The 17,179-nt window shown below is 51.8% G+C and overlaps 3 protein-coding genes across 4 annotated transcripts in view; 2 read left to right on the top strand and 1 right to left on the bottom strand.

The window, feature by feature from the left end:
- The window catches only part of LOC138797178 (zinc finger protein 300-like), an 898,668-nt gene that overhangs the window by 473,071 nt on the left and 408,418 nt on the right, over positions 1-17,179 (bottom strand). The window lies entirely within an intron of this gene.
- LOC138797169 (zinc finger protein 84-like) overlaps positions 1-17,179 on the top strand; it is a 221,087-nt gene that overhangs the window by 68,796 nt on the left and 135,112 nt on the right. The window lies entirely within an intron of this gene.
- Positions 255-17,179, top strand: part of LOC138797099 (oocyte zinc finger protein XlCOF22-like) — a 57,344-nt gene continuing 40,419 nt past the window's right edge. Inside the window, exon 1 of the mRNA XM_069976901.1 lies at positions 255-335. Coding sequence (XP_069833002.1) covers positions 255-335 — 81 coding nt within the window. The remainder of the gene's footprint in view (positions 336-17,179) is intronic.

The following is a 17,179-nucleotide window of genomic DNA, read 5'->3' as shown; positions in this document are numbered from 1 at the left end:
CAGACCGGCCTCCTCAAGGGCTCTAGCCATAGGGGTTGGTGTTGCCGATAGCGAGGTAGGGTCGGGAGCAAATTTATCCAGATTAGGGATTAGCAAATTATCAGCATCGGCAGGGGGGGAAGCCCTAACAGCACCCCTAGTACCCTTTTCAGGACAGAGCCGTTATATGGGGGAGGTATATAAAGTGCTACTATCACAAAGGATATTCTATAAATTGTACACTGCAAGCACACAAATCTCCCATCCGGATCCACATGGGAAAACTGGCATGTAAATGGAAGATCCTTGTGGATAAGCACCGATACCCCTCTAGAGTAGGTAGTGTGCACCGAATGGTAAGTATGCCATATCCACCTGCGTTTAAGGACGGAAGTAGTGTCCTTAGCTTAGTGTGTCTCAGATAGACATATGATGCCCGGCAGATAGGCTTTTAGAGCAGAGAAAATGGCACATCGTTTGGTAGCATCCCCCAGCCCCCTGACGTTCCAAGCTGTAATATCTACTTTATACGCCATTAATACATATAGTGGCTATAATTGTCCCCCCAACCCATATGACCACCAGCAGTAGGGACTCTGAGGTAAGTAGCAGCATAGGTGTAAAAGTGTGTGAGAGTAGTGCAACATCTGATGACACAGTGAGGTAAAACAACCCAACCACAAACATATAACCACAACCAAAATGAACATTGTCTCGTATATAGAGACCATGAGGCACCTGAGGTTCATAGGTCAGTGACGAAAGTCCCTGATCTCGGCCGCACTATTCGGGGAGGCGGGTCGCTCAGTCAACCTACTACTCCACCTGCCCGATAGCTGCCCGCCTATTTTACATAGTGATGTATGATAGCCCATAAGGTGAGTAGTCAATAACTAAGAAACAAATATACGATAGTCAGGATATAACAGCGCAGTATCCCTAAGTAACCTGTCCAGGAGTATGCGCAGTAAGACCAAGGACTTCGGCATCCCAGTAAAGTTCAGTTGTTCCTGCTATCTTGCTTAATACGCCGTTCATTACTGTCGAGCCATTCCAGCGCATTTCTTTCAAACATGTGCACAGAGCCCAGAGCAACGATTCGCAATTTAGCAGGGTAAAGCATAGAGTAAACCGCTTTATAATGTCCAGGAACTGGGCTCTCCTCTGCACCTCCGCAGTGAAATCAGGGAAGATAGAAACCCTGCTTCCATTAATGGTCAGGTCTCGGCAGTCTCTGGCAGCCCTCAATATGGCGTCCCTATCCCGGAAATGCAGGACCTTAATCAGGATTGGTCTTGGAGGCGCCCCTGGTGGTGGCTCCCGGAACGGCACCCTGTGTGCCCTCTCAATAGCAAATAGATGAGACAGCTTGTCTTTCGCAATTTTCTCCTTAAACCATCTCTCAAAGTATATAACTGGATCTCTCCTGCTCGTTCAGGGACTCCTATCAGGCGGACATTACTTCTGCGGAGTCTATTTTCTAAGTCATCAGTCTTGTCAAAGAGCAGAGAGACCTCATTAATGACTCTTTAAGATCTCTTGCCATAGGGGGCATTTGGTCTTCTATATCACGTATTCTGCTTTCAGCAGCTTGGACTCGTTCATTTGTAACTTTAAGATCTTGCCTGAGGAGCAGCATTTCCTCCTTCAGGGAGCCCATATTATGGTGCAGTGATAGGACAGCTGTATACACATCTGCTATAGCTGTATTTGCAGACTGTCCCTGAGAACAATCACCCCCATCCTCTGTAGCTGCAGCTGTGGCCGAGGTGTCCATCTCCTCCTCATGGGCATTCCTATCATCCTCTGCCCGGGTACCCTCTACCTGCTCCTCTGGTGAGGCTGCTGTGGGACTGTGGACATATTTCCCCAGCCTTACCGCCACTTCCCGGACCTTGTCAGCGGCCGCGGCGCCATCTTGCTTCAGTGGCGTCGCTGTGCCAGCGTCCTTTACAGCCTTCCCCCCCCGTTTTCTTCGTGACCCCCATGGTAGCTGCGCACACCGGACGGTTCTACAGGGTCTGCCGAGTCGGATGCGGTGCGGTACAAGGGATTCTGCGGGCTATGTCGGGTAAATAACAGGATTCAGCGGCGGGAGCTCCGGACCATACGACCGCTTACATCTCCGCCCAGGCCACGCCCCGTGCTCTCCCCATAGTAATTCCCCCATGTGCTCTCCCCATAGTAATTCCCTCCATGTGCCCTCCCCATAGTAGTTCCCCCCATGTGCCCTCCCCATAGTAATTCCCCCATGTCCCCTCCCCATAGTAATTCCCCCATGTGCTCTGCCCCATAGTAATTCCCCCTTATGTGCTCTCCCCATAGTAATTCCCCCCCATGTGCCCTCCCCATAGTAATTACTCCCCATAGTTATTCCTCCCCATGTGCCCTCCCCACAGTAATCCCTCGCCATGTGCTCTCCCCATAGTAATTCCCCCATGTACCCTCCCCATAGTAATCCCCCTGTGTGCTCTGCCCCATAGTAATTCCCCCCTTATGTGCTCTCCCCATAGTAATCCCCCCCAATGTGCTCTCCCCATAGTAATTCACCCCCATGTGCTCTCCCCATAGTAATTTCCCCCCCCCCCCCAGGTGCTCTCCTTATAGTAATTCCCCCTTGTGCTCTCCCCATAGTAATTCACCCACAAACACAAGGGTGGGAATTCCCTAGACCCGATCTTTCAATACTGTTTACTTTCCAACTTTACAAATGTTTTGTCAGGAATGTGACTGCACTCCTTGGTCCGTGCTGGGCGACGGAGGAACGCTGAGCCTCTGGTTGTTTTTTATTTGCAGTTCTGTATGAATGCTGTCTTAGCTTCCCAGACACACCTGCATTGCCTGTTACACTCTGGCAGTGCGGGGGTTAATCCTTCTGATGGTCTGTCCCGCTGAGCTGGGTGCTGAGATTAGGGCTGATCCAATCAGCTGCCGGACCCAGTCCCTGAACCCAGGTAAGTGGCACCAGCGCATAGCAACAGCGCATAGCAACAGCAAGGTACAGACCCACCACAGACATGAAAATAGGCAGTTTACACTGTTTGCAAATAGTAACTAAGAGACTCATTATTTTTGTGGGAATTTTTTTGGCAGTTTGGGGGGGGGGGGGGCTGCTTTTGACTATTTTCATGTCTATGGTGGGTCTGTATCTTGCTGTTGCGGTGAGCTGTTGCATTTTTCTGTGTTTTTGTGTGTTTGCAATTTTGGCTATGGCAGCGTGCTCCTGCCTAGTGTGAACAGTGTTCTGGGAGAGCTGAACAATTTTTTTCTTTTTTCTGTGTTCCTCAATTCCCTGCTGGCTATTGAGTTGGTTTATGCTAAGCGTTTCCTCTGTGCCTGGATCTTTACATTGACCTTTGCTTCTATATCCGTCCGTGTTGTCTGCTGCCCGCCCTGACCTTGTTGCCTGTCCCCAACTATTCCTCTGACTTTGTACCGCTGCTGCCCGCCATTGCCGACCCAGATTGTTGACCTTGATTTATTGTGTTTGTACGTCTGTCTCTGTTTTGTGTGTTTGCACTGCTAGTAGTGTAGGGACCGCCACCGTGGTTGCCCGCAGTTACATAGGCAAGTAGGTAGGATCAGTGGGTGGTACCAGTCAGGGTGCACTGTCTGTTTGTCTCCTATTACACCGACGGTTTTTTAACGATAAACGATAAACTATCGCAAACAAGATTATTTAATGTAATGTAGGTAGGACAGCTAGTAGTGGGGGGATGGTAATGTAGGTAGGACAGCTAGTAGTGGGGGGATGGTAATGTAGGTAGGACAGCTAGTAGTGGGGGGATGGTAATGTAGGTAGGACAGCTAGTAGTGGGGGATGGTAATGTAGGTAGGACAGCTAGTAGTGGGGGATGGTAATGTAGGTAGGACAGCTAGTAGTGGGGGGATGGTAATGTAGGTAGGACAGCTAGTAGTGGGGGGATGGTATAGTAGGTAGGACAGCTAGTAGTGGGGGGGATGGTAATGTAGTTAGGACAGCTAGTAGTGGGGGGATGGTAATGTAGGTAGGACAGCTAGTAGTGGGGGGGATGGTAATGTAGGTAGGACAGCTAGTAGTGGGGGATGGTAATGTAGGTAGGACAGCTAGTAGTGGGGGGATGGTAATGTAGGTAGGACAGCTAGTAGTGGGGGGATGGTAATGTAGGTAGGACATCTAGTAGTGGGGGATGGTAATGTAGGTAGGACAGCTAGTAGTGGGGGGATGGTAATGTAGGTAGGACAGCTAGTAGTGGGGGGATGGTAATGTAGGTAGGACAGCTAGTAGTGGGGGGATGGTAATGTAGGTAGGACAGCTAGTAGTGGGGGGATGGTAATGTAGGTAGGACAGCTAGTAGTGGGGGGGTGGTAATGTAGGTAGGACAGCTAGTAGTGGGGGGATGGTAATGTAGGTAGGACAGCTAGTAGTGGGGGGGGGGGTAATGTAGGTAGGACAGCTAGTAGTGGGGGGGGAGGGTAATGTAGGTAGGACAGCTAGTAGTGGGGGGATGGTAATGTAGGTAGGATAGCTAGTAGTGGGGGGATGGTAATGTAGGTAGGACAGCTAGTAGTGGGGGGATGGTAATGTAGGTAGGACAGCTAGTAGTGGGGGGGGGGATGGTAATGTAGGTAGGACAGCTGGTAGTGGGGGGATGGTAATGTAGGTAGGACAGCTAGTAGTGGGGGGGATGGTAATGTATGTAGGACAGCTAGTAGTGGGGGGGATGGTAATGTAGGTAGGACAGCTGGTAGTGGGGGGATGGTAATGTAGGTAGGACAGCTAGTAGTGGGGGGGATGGTAATGTATGTAGGACAGCTAGTAGTGGGGGGGATGGTAATGTAGGTAGGACAGCTAGTAGTGGGGGGATGGTATTGTAGGTAGGACAGCTAGTAGTGGGGGATGGTAATGTAGGTAGGACAGCTAGTAGTGGGGGGGATGGTAATGTAGGTAGGACAGCTAGTAGTGGGGGGGATGGTAATGTAGGTAGGACAGCTAGTAGTGGGGGGATGGTAATGTAGGTAGGACAGCTAGTAGTGGGGGGATGGTAATGTAGGTAGGACAGCTAGTAGTGGGGGGGATGGTAATGTAGGTAGGACAGCTAGTAGTGGGGGGATGGTAATGTAGGTAGGACAGCTGGTAGTGGGGGGATGGTAATGTAGGTAGGACAGCTAGTAGTGGGGGGGGGGGTAATGTAGGTAGGACAGCTAGTAGTGGGGGATGGTAATGTAGGTAGGACAGCTAGTAGTGGGGGGATGGTAATGTAGGTAGGACAGCTAGTAGTGGGGGGATGGTAATGTAGGTAGGACAGCTAGTAGTAGGGGGATGGTAATGTAGGTAGGACAGCTAGTAGTGGGGGGGGTGGTAATGTAGGTAGGACAGCTAGTAGTGGGGGGGATGGTAATGTAGGTAGGACAGCTAGTAGTGGGGGATGGTATTGTAGGTAGGACAGCTAGTAGTGGGGGATGGTAATGTAGGTAGGACAGCTAGTAGTGGGGGGATGGTAATGTAGGTAGGACAGCTAGTAGTGGGGGGGGGGGTAATGTAGGTAGGACAGCTAGTAGTGGGGGATGGTAATGTAGGTAGGACAGCTAGTAGTGGGGGGATGGTAATGTAGGTAGGACAGCTAGTAGTGGGGGGATGGTAATGTAGGTAGGACAGCTAGTAGTAGGGGGATGGTAATGTAGGTAGGACAGCTAGTAGTGGGGGGGATGGTAATGTAGGTAGGACAGCTAGTAGTGGGGGGGATGGTAATGTAGGTAGGACAGCTAGTAGTGGGGGATGGTATTGTAGGTAGGACAGCTAGTAGTGGGGGATGGTAATGTAGGTAGGACAGCTAGTAGTGGGGGGATGGTAATGTAGGTAGGACAGCTAGTAGTGGGGGGATGGTAATGTAGGTAGGACAGCTAGTAGTGGGGGGATGGTAATGTAGGTAGGACAGCTAGTAGTGGGGGGATGGTAATGTAGGTAGGACAGCTAGTAGTGGGGGGGGGTAATGTAGGTAGGACAGCTAGTAGTGGGGGGATGGTATTGTAGGTAGGACAGCTAGTAGTGGGGGGATGGTAATGTAGGTAGGACAGCTAGTAGTGGGGGGATGGTAATGTAGGTAGGACAGCTAGTAGTGGGGGGGTAATGTAGGTAGGACAGCTAGTAGTGGGGGGATGGTAATGTAGGTAGGACAGCTAGTAGTGGGGGGATGGTAATGTAGGTAGGACAGCTAGTAGTGGGGGATGGTAATGTAGGTAGGACAGCTAGTAGTGGGGGGGATGGTAATGTAGGTAGGACAGCTAGTAGTGGGGGGATGGTAATGTAGGTAGGACAGCTAGTAGTGGGGGGATGGTATTGTAGGTAGGACAGCTAGTAGTGGGGGGGGGTAATGTAGGTAGGACAGCTAGTAGTGGGGGGATGGTAATGTAGGTAGGACAGCTAGTAGTGGGGGGGAGGGTAATGTAGGTAGGACAGCTAGTAGTGGGGGGGATGGTAATGTAGGTAGGACAGCTAGTAGTGGGGGGATGGTAATGTAGGTAGGACAGCTAGTAGTGGGGGGGGGGATGGTAATGTAGGTAGGACAGCTAGTAGTGGGGGGATGGTAATGTAGGTAGGACAGCTAGTAGTGGGGGGATGGTAATGTAGGTAGGACAGCTAGTAGTGGGGGGATGGTAATGTAGGTAGGACAGCTAGTAGTGGGGGGATGGTATTGTAGGTAGGACAGCTAGCAGTGGGGGGGATGGTAATGTAGGTAGGACAGCTAGTAGTGGGGGGGTGGTAATGTAGGTAGGACAGCTAGTAGTGGGGGGATGGTAATGTAGGTAGGACAGCTAGTAGTGGGGGGATGGTAATGTAGGTAGGACAGCTAGTAGTGGGGGATGGTAATGTAGGTAGGACAGCTAGTAGTGGGGGGGATGGTAATGTAGGTAGGACAGCTAGTAGTGGGGGGGATGGTAATGTAGGTAGGACAGCTAGTAGTGGGGGGGGGATGGTAATGTAGGTAGGACAGCTAGTAGTGGGGGGGGGTAATGTAGGTAGGACAGCTAGTAGTGGGGGGATGGTAATGTAGGTAGGACAGCTAGTAGTGGGGGGATGGTAATGTAGGTAGGACAGCTAGTAGTGGGGGATGGTAATGTAGGTAGGACAGCTAGTAGTGGGGGGGATGGTAATGTAGGTAGGACAGCTAGTAGTGGGGGGGATGGTAATGTAGGTAGGACAGCTAGTAGTGGGGGGGGGATGGTAATGTAGGTAGGACAGCTAGTAGTGGGGGGATGGTAATGTAGGTAGGACAGCTAGTAGTGGGGGGATGGTAATGTAGGTAGGACAGCTAGTAGTGGGGGATGGTAATGTAGGTAGGACAGCTAGTAGTGGGGGGGATGGTAATGTAGGTAGGACAGCTAGTAGTGGGGGGGATGGTAATGTAGGTAGGACAGCTAGTAGTGGGGGGGGGATGGTAATGTAGGTAGGACAGCTAGTAGTGGGGGGATGGTAATGTAGGTAGGACAGCTAGTAGTGGGGGGGATGGTAATGTAGGTAGGACAGCTAGTAGTGGGGGGGGGATGGTAATGTAGGTAGGACAGCTAGTAGTGGGGGGATGGTAATGTAGGTAGGACAGCTAGTAGTGGGGGGATGGTAATGTAGGTAGGACAGCTAGTAGTGGGGGGATGGTAATGTAGGTAGGACAGCTAGTAGTGGGGGATGGTAATGTAGGTAGGACAGCTAGTAGTGGGGGGGATGGTAATGTAGGTAGGACAGCTAGTAGTGGGGGGGGGGATGGTAATGTAGGTAGGACAGCTAGTAGTGGGGGGGATGGTAATGTAGGTAGGACAGCTAGTAGTGGGGGGGGGATGGTAATGTAGGTAGGACAGCTAGTAGTGGGGGGGGAGGGTAATGTAGGTAGGACAGCTAGTAGTGGGGGGATGGTAATGTAGGTAGGACAGCTAGTAGTGGGGGGATGGTAATGTAGGTAGGACAGCTAGTAGTGGGGGATGGTAATGTAAGTAGGACAGCTAGTAGTGGGGGGGATGGTAATGTAGGTAGGACAGCTAGTAGTGGGGGGGGGATGGTAATGTAGGTAGGACAGCTAGTAGTGGGGGGATGGTAATGTAGGTAGGACAGCTAGTAGTGGGGGGATGGTAATGTAGGTAGGACAGCTAGTAGTGGGGGGATGGTAATGTAGGTAGGACAGCTAGTAGTGGGGGGATGGTAATGTAGGTAGGACAGCTAGTAGTGGGGGGGGGATGGTAATGTAGGTAGGACAGCTAGTAGTGGGGGGGTATTGTAGGTAGGACAGCTAGTAGTGGGGGGATGGTAATGTAGGTAGGACAGCTAGTAGTGGGGGGGATGGTAATGTAGGTAGGACAGCTAGTAGTGGGGGGAAGGTAATGTAGGTAGGACAGCTAGTAGTGGGGGGATGGTAATGTAGGTAGGACAGCTAGTAGTGGGGGGGGGGGGGTATTGTAGGTAGGACAGCTAGTAGTGGGGGGGGGATGGTAATGTAGGTAGGACAGCTAGTAGTGGGGGGATGGTAATGTAGGTAGGACAGCTAGTAGTGGGGGGATGGTAATGTAGGTAGGACAGCTAGTAGTGGGGGGGATGGTAATGTAGGTAGGACAGCTAGTAGTGGGGGATGGTAATGTAGGTAGGACAGCTAGTAGTGGGGGGATGGTAATGTAGGTAGGACAGCTAGTAGTGGGGGGATGGTAATGTAGGTAGGACAGCTAGTAGTGGGGGGGATGGTAATGTAGGTAGGACAGCTAGTAGTGGGGGGATGGTAATGTAGGTAGGACAGCTAGTAGTGGGGGGATGGTAATGTAGGTAGGACAGCTAGTAGTGGGGGGGATGGTAATGTAGGTAGGACAGCTAGTAGTGGGGGATGGTAATGTAGGTAGGACAGCTAGTAGTGGGGGATGGTAATGTAGGTAGGACAGCTAGTAGTGGGGGGATGGTAATGTAGGTAGGACAGCTAGTAGTGGGGGGGATGGTAATGTAGGTAGGACAGCTAGTAGTGGGGGGATGGTAATGTAGGTAGGACAGCTAGTAGTGGGGGGGATGGTAATGTAGGTAGGACAGCTAGTAGTGGGGGGATGGTAATGTAGGTAGGACAGCTAGTAGTGGGGGGGGGATAATGTAGGTAGGACAGCTAGTAGTGGGGGATGGTAATGTAGGTAGGACAGCTAGTAGTGGGGGATGGTAATGTAGGTAGGACAGCTAGTAGTGGGGGGATGGTATTGTAGGTAGGACAGCTAGTAGTGGGGGATGGTAATGTAGGTAGGACAGCTAGTAGTGGGGGGGATGGTAATGTAGGTAGGACAGCTAGTAGTGGGGGGGGGGATGGTAATGTAGGTAGGACAGCTAGTAGTGGGGGATGGTAATGTAGGTAGGACAGCTAGTAGTGGGGGGGGGATGGTAATGTAGGTAGGACAGCTAGTAGTGGGGGGATGGTAATGTAGGTAGGACAGCTAGTAGTGGGGGGATGGTAATGTAGGTAGGACAGCTAGTAGTGGGGGATGGTAATGTAGGTAGGACAGCTAGTAGTGGGGGATGGTAATGTAGGTAGGACAGCTAGTAGTGGGGGATGGTAATGTAGGTAGGACAGCTAGTAGTGGGGGGATGGTAATGTAGGTAGGACAGCTAGTAGTGGGGGGGGGGGGGTAATGTAGGTAGGACAGCTAGTAGTGGGGGATGGTAATGTAGGTAGGACAGCTAGTAGTGGGGGATGGTAATGTAGGTAGGACAGCTAGTAGTGGGGGGATGGTAATGTAGGTAGGACAGCTAGTAGTGGGGGGGGGATGGTAATGTAGGTAGGACAGCTAGTAGTGGGGGGATGGTAATGTAGGTAGGACAGCTAGTAGTGGGGGGGATGGTAATGTAGGTAGGACAGCTAGTAGTGGGGGGGGGGATGGTAATGTAGGTAGGACAGCTAGTAGTGGGGGATGGTAATGTAGGTAGGACAGCTAGTAGTGGGGGGGGGATGGTAATGTAGGTAGGACAGCTAGTAGTGGGGGGATGGTAATGTAGGTAGGACAGCTAGTAGTGGGGGGATGGTAATGTAGGTAGGACAGCTAGTAGTGGGGGGGATGGTAATGTAGGTAGGACAGCTAGTAGTGGGGGGGGGGGGATGGTAATGTAGGTAGGACAGCTAGTAGTGGGGGGATGGTAATGTAGGTAGGACAGCTGGTAGTGGGGGGATGGTAATGTAGGTAGGACAGCTAGTAGTGGGGGGGGATGGTAATGTAGGTAGGACAGCTAGTAGTAGTGGGGGGAGGGTAATGTAGGTAGGACAGCTAGTAGTGGGGGGGATGGTATTGTAGGTAGGACAGCTAGTAGTGGGGGGGGGATGGTAATGTAGGTAGGACAGCTAGTAGTAGTGGGGGGATGGTAATGTAGGTAGGACAGCTAGTAGTGGGGGGGATGGTAATGTAGGTAGGACAGCTAGTAGTGGGGGGATGGTAATGTAGGTAGGACAGCTAGTAGTGGGGGGATGGTAATGTAGGTAGGACAGCTAGTAGTGGGGGGGATGGTAATGTAGGTAGGACAGCTAGTAGTGGGGGGATGGTAATGTAGGTAGGACAGCTAGTAGTGGGGGGGATGGTAATGTAGGTAGGACAGCTAGTAGTGGGGGGGATGGTAATGTAGGTAGGACAGCTAGTAGTGGGGGGGATGGTAATGTATGTAGGACAGCTAGTAGTGGGGGATGGTAATGTAGGTAGGACAGCTAGTAGTGGGGGGATGGTAATGTAGGTAGGACAGCTAGTAGTGGGGGGGTAATGTAGGTAGGACAGCTAGTAGTGGGGGGATGGTAATGTAGGTAGGACACCTAGTAGTGGGGGATGGTAATGTAGGTAGGACAGCTAGTAGTGGGGGGATGGTAATGTAGGTAGGACAGCTAGTAGTGGGGGGATGGTAATGTAGGTAGGACAGCTAGTAGTGGGGGGGGGTAATGTAGGTAGGACAGCTAGTAGTGGGGGGGTATTGTAGGTAGGACAGCTAGTAGTGGGGGATGGTAATGTAGGTAGGACAGCTAGTAGTGGGGGGGGGTAATGTAGGTAGGACAGCTAGTAGTGGGGGGGTATTGTAGGTAGGACAGCTAGTAGTGGGGTAATGTAGGTAGGACAGCTAGTAGTGGGGGGATGGTAATGTAGGTAGGACAGCTAGTAGTGGGGGGGATGGTAATGTAGGTAGGACAGCTAGTAGTGGGGGATGGTAATGTAGGTAGGACAGCTAGTAGTGGGGGATGGTAATGTAGGTAGGACAGCTAGTAGTGGGGGATGGTAATGTAGGTAGGACAGCTAGTAGTGGGGGGATGGTAATGTAGGTAGGACAGCTAGTAGTGGGGGGGATGGTAATGTAGGTAGGACAGCTAGTAGTGGGGGGATGGTAATGTAGGTAGGACAGCTAGTAGTGGGGGGATGGTAATGTAGGTAGGACAGCTAGTAGTGGGGGATGGTAATGTAGGTAGGACAGCTAGTAGTGGGGGGATGGTAATGTAGGTAGGACAGCTAGTAGTGGGGGGGATGGTAATGTAGGTAGGACAGCTAGTAGTGGGGGGATGGTAATGTAGGTAGGACAGCTAGTAGTGGGGGGATGGTAATGTAGGTAGGACAGCTAGTAGTGGGGGATGGTAATGTAGGTAGGACAGCTAGTAGTGGGGGGGGGTAATGTAGGTAGGACAGCTAGTAGTGGGGGGATGGTAATGTAGGTAGGACAGCTAGTAGTGGGGGGGTATTGTAGGTAGGACAGCTAGTAGTGGGGTAATGTAGGTAGGACAGCTAGTAGTGGGGGATGGTAATGTAGGTAGGACAGCTAGTAGTGGGGGGATGGTAATGTAGGTAGGACAGCTAGTAGTGGGGGGATGGTAATGTAGGTAGGACAGCTAGTAGTGGGGGGATGGTAATGTAGGTAGGACAGCTAGTAGTGGGGGGGGGATGGTAATGTAGGTAGGACAGCTAGTAGTGGGGGGGGGATGGTAATGTAGGTAGGACAGCTAGTAGTGGGGGGATGGTAATGTAGGTAGGACAGCTAGTAGTGGGGGGATGGTAATGTAGGTAGGACAGCTAGTAGTGGGGGATGGTAATGTAGGTAGGACAGCTAGTAGTGGGGGGATGGTAATGTAGGTAGGACAGCTAGTAGTGGGGGGGATGGTAATGTAGGTAGGACAGCTAGTAGTGGGGGGATGGTAATGTAGGTAGGACAGCTAGTAGTGGGGGGATGGTAATGTAGGTAGGACAGCTAGTAGTGGGGGGATGGTAATGTAGGTAGGACAGCTAGTAGTGGGGGGATGGTATTGTAGGTAGGACAGCTGGTAGTGGGGGGATGGTAATGTAGGTAGGACAGCTAGTAGTGGGGGGATGGTAATGTAGGTAGGACAGCTAGTAGTGGGGGGATGGTAATGTAGGTAGGACAGCTAGTAGTGGGGGGATGGTAATGTAGGTAGGACAGCTAGTAGTGGGGGAGGGTAATGTAGGTAGGACAGCTGGTAGTGGGGGGATGGTAATGTAGGTAGGACAGCTGGTAGTGGGGGGATGGTATTGTAGGTAGGACAGCTAGTAGTGGGGGGGGGATGGTAATGTAGGTAGGACAGCTAGTAGTGGGGGGATGGTAATGTAGGTAGGACAGCTGGTAGTGGGGGGATGGTAATGTAGGTAGGACAGCTAGTAGTGGGGGGATGGTAATGTAGGTAGGACAGCTAGTAGTGGGGGGGATGGTAATGTAGGTAGGACAGCTAGTAGTGGGGGGGATGGTAATGTAGGTAGGACAGCTAGTAGTGGGGGATGGTAATGTAGGTAGGACAGCTAGTAGTGGGGGATGGTAATGTAGGTCGGACAGCTAGTAGTGGGGGGATGGTAATGTAGGTAGGACAGCTAGTAGTGGGGGGGGGTAATGTAGGTAGGACAGCTGGTAGTGGGGGGATGGTAATGTAGGTAGGACAGCTAGTAGTGGGGGGATGGTAATGTAGGTAGGACACCTAGTAGTGGGGGATGGTAATGTAGGTAGGACAGCTAGTAGTGGGGGATGGTAATGTAGGTAGGACAGCTAGTAGTGGGGGATGGTAATGTAGGTAGGACAGCTAGTAGTGGGGGATGGTAATGTAGGTAGGACAGCTAGTAGTGGGGGATGGCAATGTAGGTAGGACAGCTAGTAGTGGGGGGAGGGTAATGTAGGTAGGACAGCTAGTAGTGGGGGGGGGGATGGTAATGTAGGTAGGACAGCTAGTAGTGGGGGGATGGTAATGTAGGTAGGACAGCTAGTAGTGGGGGGATGGTAATGTAGGTAGGACAGCTAGTAGTGGGGGGAGGGTAATGTAGGTAGGACAGCTAGTAGTGGGGGGATGGTAATGTAGGTAGGACAGCTAGTAGTGGGGGGATGGTAATGTAGGTAGGACAGCTAGTAGTGGGGGGATGGTAATGTAGGTAGGACAGCTAGTAGTGGGGGATGGTAATGTAGGTAGGACAGCTAGTAGTGGGGGGGATGGTAATGTAGGTAGGACAGCTAGTAGTGGGGGGGTGGTAATGTAGGTAGGACAGCTAGTAGTGGGGGGAGGGTAATGTAGGTAGGACAGCTAGTAGTGGGGGGAGGGTAATGTAGGTAGGACAGCTAGTAGTGGGGGATGGTAATGTAGGTAGGACAGCTAGTAGTGGGGGATGGTAATGTAGGTAGGACAGCTAGTAGTGGGGGATGGTAATGTAGGTAGGACAGCTAGTAGTGGGGGGGATGGTAATGTAGGTAGGACAGCTAGTAGTGGGGGATGGTAATGTAGGTAGGACAGCTAGTAGTGGGGGGGGGGATGGTAATGTAGGTAGGACAGCTAGTAGTGGGGGGGATGGTAATGTAGGTAGGACAGCTAGTAGTGGGGGGATGGTAATGTAGGTAGGACAGCTAGTAGTGGGGGGATGGTAATGTAGGTAGGACAGCTAGTAGTGGGGGGATGGTAATGTAGGTAGGACAGCTAGTAGTGGGGGGGTGGTAATGTAGGTAGGACAGCTAGTAGTGGGGGGAGGGTAATGTAGGTAGGACAGCTAGTAGTGGGGGATGGTAATGTAGGTAGGACAGCTAGTAGTGGGGGATGGTAATGTAGGTAGGACAGCTAGTAGTGGGGGGGATGGTAATGTAGGTAGGACAGCTAGTAGTGGGGGATGGTAATGTAGGTAGGACAGCTAGTAGTGGGGGGGGGGGGATGGTAATGTAGGTAGGACAGCTAGTAGTGGGGGGGATGGTAATGTAGGTAGGACAGCTAGTAGTGGGGGGATGGTAATGTAGGTAGGACAGCTAGTAGTGGGGGATGGTAATGTAGGTAGGACAGCTAGTAGTGGGGGGGGGGATGGTAATGTAGGTAGGACAGCTAGTAGTGGGGGGGATGGTAATGTAGGTAGGACAGCTAGTAGTGGGGGGATGGTAATGTAGGTAGGACAGCTAGTAGTGGGGGGATGGTGATGTAGGTAGGACAGCTAGTAGTGGGGGGATGGTAATGTAGGTAGGACAGCTAGTAGTGGGGGGATGGTAATGTAGGTAGGACAGCTAGTAGTGGGGGGATGGTAATGTAGGTAGGACAGCTAGTAGTGGGGGGATGGTAATGTAGGTAGGACAGCAAGTAGTGGGGGGGTGGTAATGTAGGTAGGACAGCTAGTAGTGGGGGGGGGGATGGTAATGTAGGTAGGACAGCTAGTAGTGGGGGGATGGTAATGTAGGTAGGACAGCTAGTAGTGGGGGGGTGGTAATGTAGGTAGGACAGCTAGTAGTGGGGGGGTAATGTAGGTAGGACAGCTAGTAGTAGGGGGATGGTAATGTAGGTAGGACAGCTAGTAGTGGGGGGGATGGTAATGTAATTAGGACAGCTAGTAGTGGGGGGATGGTAATGTAGGTAGGACAGCTAGTAGTGGGGGGAGGGTAATGTAGGTAGGACAGCTAGTAGTGGGGGGATGGTAATGTAGGTAGGACAGCTAGTAGTGGGGGGGTGGTAATGTAGGTAGGACAGCTAGTAGTGGGGGGGTGGTAATGTAGGTAGGACAGCTAGTAGTGGGGGATGGTAATGTAGGTAGGACAGCTAGTAGTGGGGGGGGGGGTAATGTAGGTAGGACAGCTAGTAGTGGGGGGGGGGATGGTAATGTAGGTAGGACAGCTAGTAGTGGGGGGGATGGTGATGTAGGTAGGACAGCTAGTAGTGGGGGGATGGTAATGTAGGTAGGACAGCTAGTAGTGGGGGATGGTAATGTAGGTAGGACAGCTAGTAGTGGGGGATGGTAATGTCGGTAGGACAGCTAGTAGTGGGGGGATGGTAATGTAGGTAGGACAGCTAGTAGTGGGGGGATGGTAATGTAGGTAGGACAGCTAGTAGTGGGGGGATGGTAATGTAGGTAGGACAGCTAGTAGTGGGGGGGGGGTAATGTAGGTAGGACAGCTAGTAGTGGGGGATGGTAATGTAGGTAGGACAGCTAGTAGTGGGGGGGGGGGGTAATGTAGGTAGGACAGCTAGTAGTGGGGGATGGTAATGTAGGTAGGACAGCTAGTAGTGGGGGGATGGTAATGTAGGTAGGACAGCTAGTAGTGGGGGGGGGGGGATGGTAATGTAGGTAGGACAGCTGGTGGTGGGGGGGGATGGTAATGTAGGTAGGACAGCTAGTAGTGGGGGGGGGGGTAATGTAGGTAGGACAGCTAGTAGTGGGGGGATGGTAATGTAGGTAGGACAGCTAGTAGTGGGGGATGGTAATGTAGGTAGGACAGCTAGTAGTGGGGGATGGTAATGTAGGTAGGACAGCTAGTAGTGGGGGGGTAATGTAGGTAGGACAGCTAGTAGTGGGGGGATGGTAATGTAGGTAGGACAGCTAGTAGTGGGGGGATGGTAATGTAGGTAGGACAGCTAGTAGTGGGGGATGGTAATGTAGGTAGGACAGCTAGTAGTGGGGGGGGGGGATGGTAATGTAGGTAGGACAGCTAGTAGTGGGGGGGATGGTAATGTAGGTAGGACAGCTAGTAGTGGGGGGATGGTAATGTAGGTAGGACAGCTAGTAGTAGGGGGATGGTAATGTAGGTAGGACAGCTAGTAGTGGGGGGGATGGTAATGTAGGTAGGACAGCTAGTAGTGGGGGGGATGGTGATGTAGGTAGGACAGCTAGTAGTGGGGGATGGTAATGTAGGTAGGACAGCTAGTAGTGGGGGGGGGGATGGTAATGTAGGTAGGACAGCTAGTAGTGGGGGATGGTAATGTAGGTAGGACAGCTAGTAGTGGGGGATGGTAATGTCGGTAGGACAGCTAGTAGTGGGGGGATGGTAATGTAGGTAGGACAGCTAGTAGTGGGGGGATGGTAATGTAGGTAGGACATCTAGTAGTGGGGGATGGTAATGTAGGTAGGACATCTAGTAGTGGGGGGATGGTATTGTAGGTAGGACAGCTAGTAGTGGGGGGATGGTAATGTAGGTAGGACAGCTAGTAGTGGGGGGGGGTAATGTAGGTAGGACAGCTAGTAGTGGGGGATGGTAATGTAGGTAGGACAGCTAGTAGTGGGGGGGGGGGGTAATGTAGGTAGGACAGCTAGTAGTGGGGGGATGGTAATGTAGGTAGGACAGCTAGTAGTGGGGGGGATGGTAATGTAGGTAGGACAGCTAGTAGTGGGGGGATGGTAATGTAGGTAGGACAGCTAGTAGTGGGGGGATGGTAATGTAGGTAGGACAGCTAGTAGTGGGGGGGGGGTAATGTAGGTAGGACAGCTAGTAGTGGGGGAGGGTAATGTAGGTAGGACAGCTAGTAGTGGGGGGGATGGTGATGTAGGTAGGACAGCTAGTAGTGGGGGATGGTAATGTAGGTAGGACAGCTAGTAGTGGGGGATGGTAATGTAGGTAGGACAGCTAGTAGTGGGGGATGGTAATGTAGGTAGGACAGCTAGTAGTGGGGGGATGGTAATGTAGGTAGGACAGCTAGTAGTGGGGGGATGGTAATGTAGGTAGGACAGCTAGTAGTGGGGGGATGGTAATGTATGTAGGACAGCTAGTAGTGGGGGATGGTAATGTAGGTAGGACAGCTAGTAGTGGGGGATGGTAATGTAGGTAGGACAGCTAGTAGTGGGGGGATGGTAATGTAGGTAGGACAGCTAGTAGTGGGGGGATGGTAATGTAGGTAGGACAGCTAGTAGTGGGGGATGGTAATGTAGGTAGGACAGCTAGTAGTGGAGGATGGTAATGTAGGTAGGACAGCTAGTAGTGGGGGGATGGTAATGTAGGTAGGACAGCTAGTAGTGGGGG

Source organism: Dendropsophus ebraccatus, chromosome 7, assembly GCF_027789765.1.
Source record: "Dendropsophus ebraccatus isolate aDenEbr1 chromosome 7, aDenEbr1.pat, whole genome shotgun sequence".
Taxonomy (NCBI): Eukaryota; Metazoa; Chordata; class Amphibia; order Anura; family Hylidae; genus Dendropsophus; species Dendropsophus ebraccatus.
The sequence above is the reverse complement of the archived record's forward strand: the minus strand, read 5'-3'. Positions and strand labels throughout refer to the sequence as shown.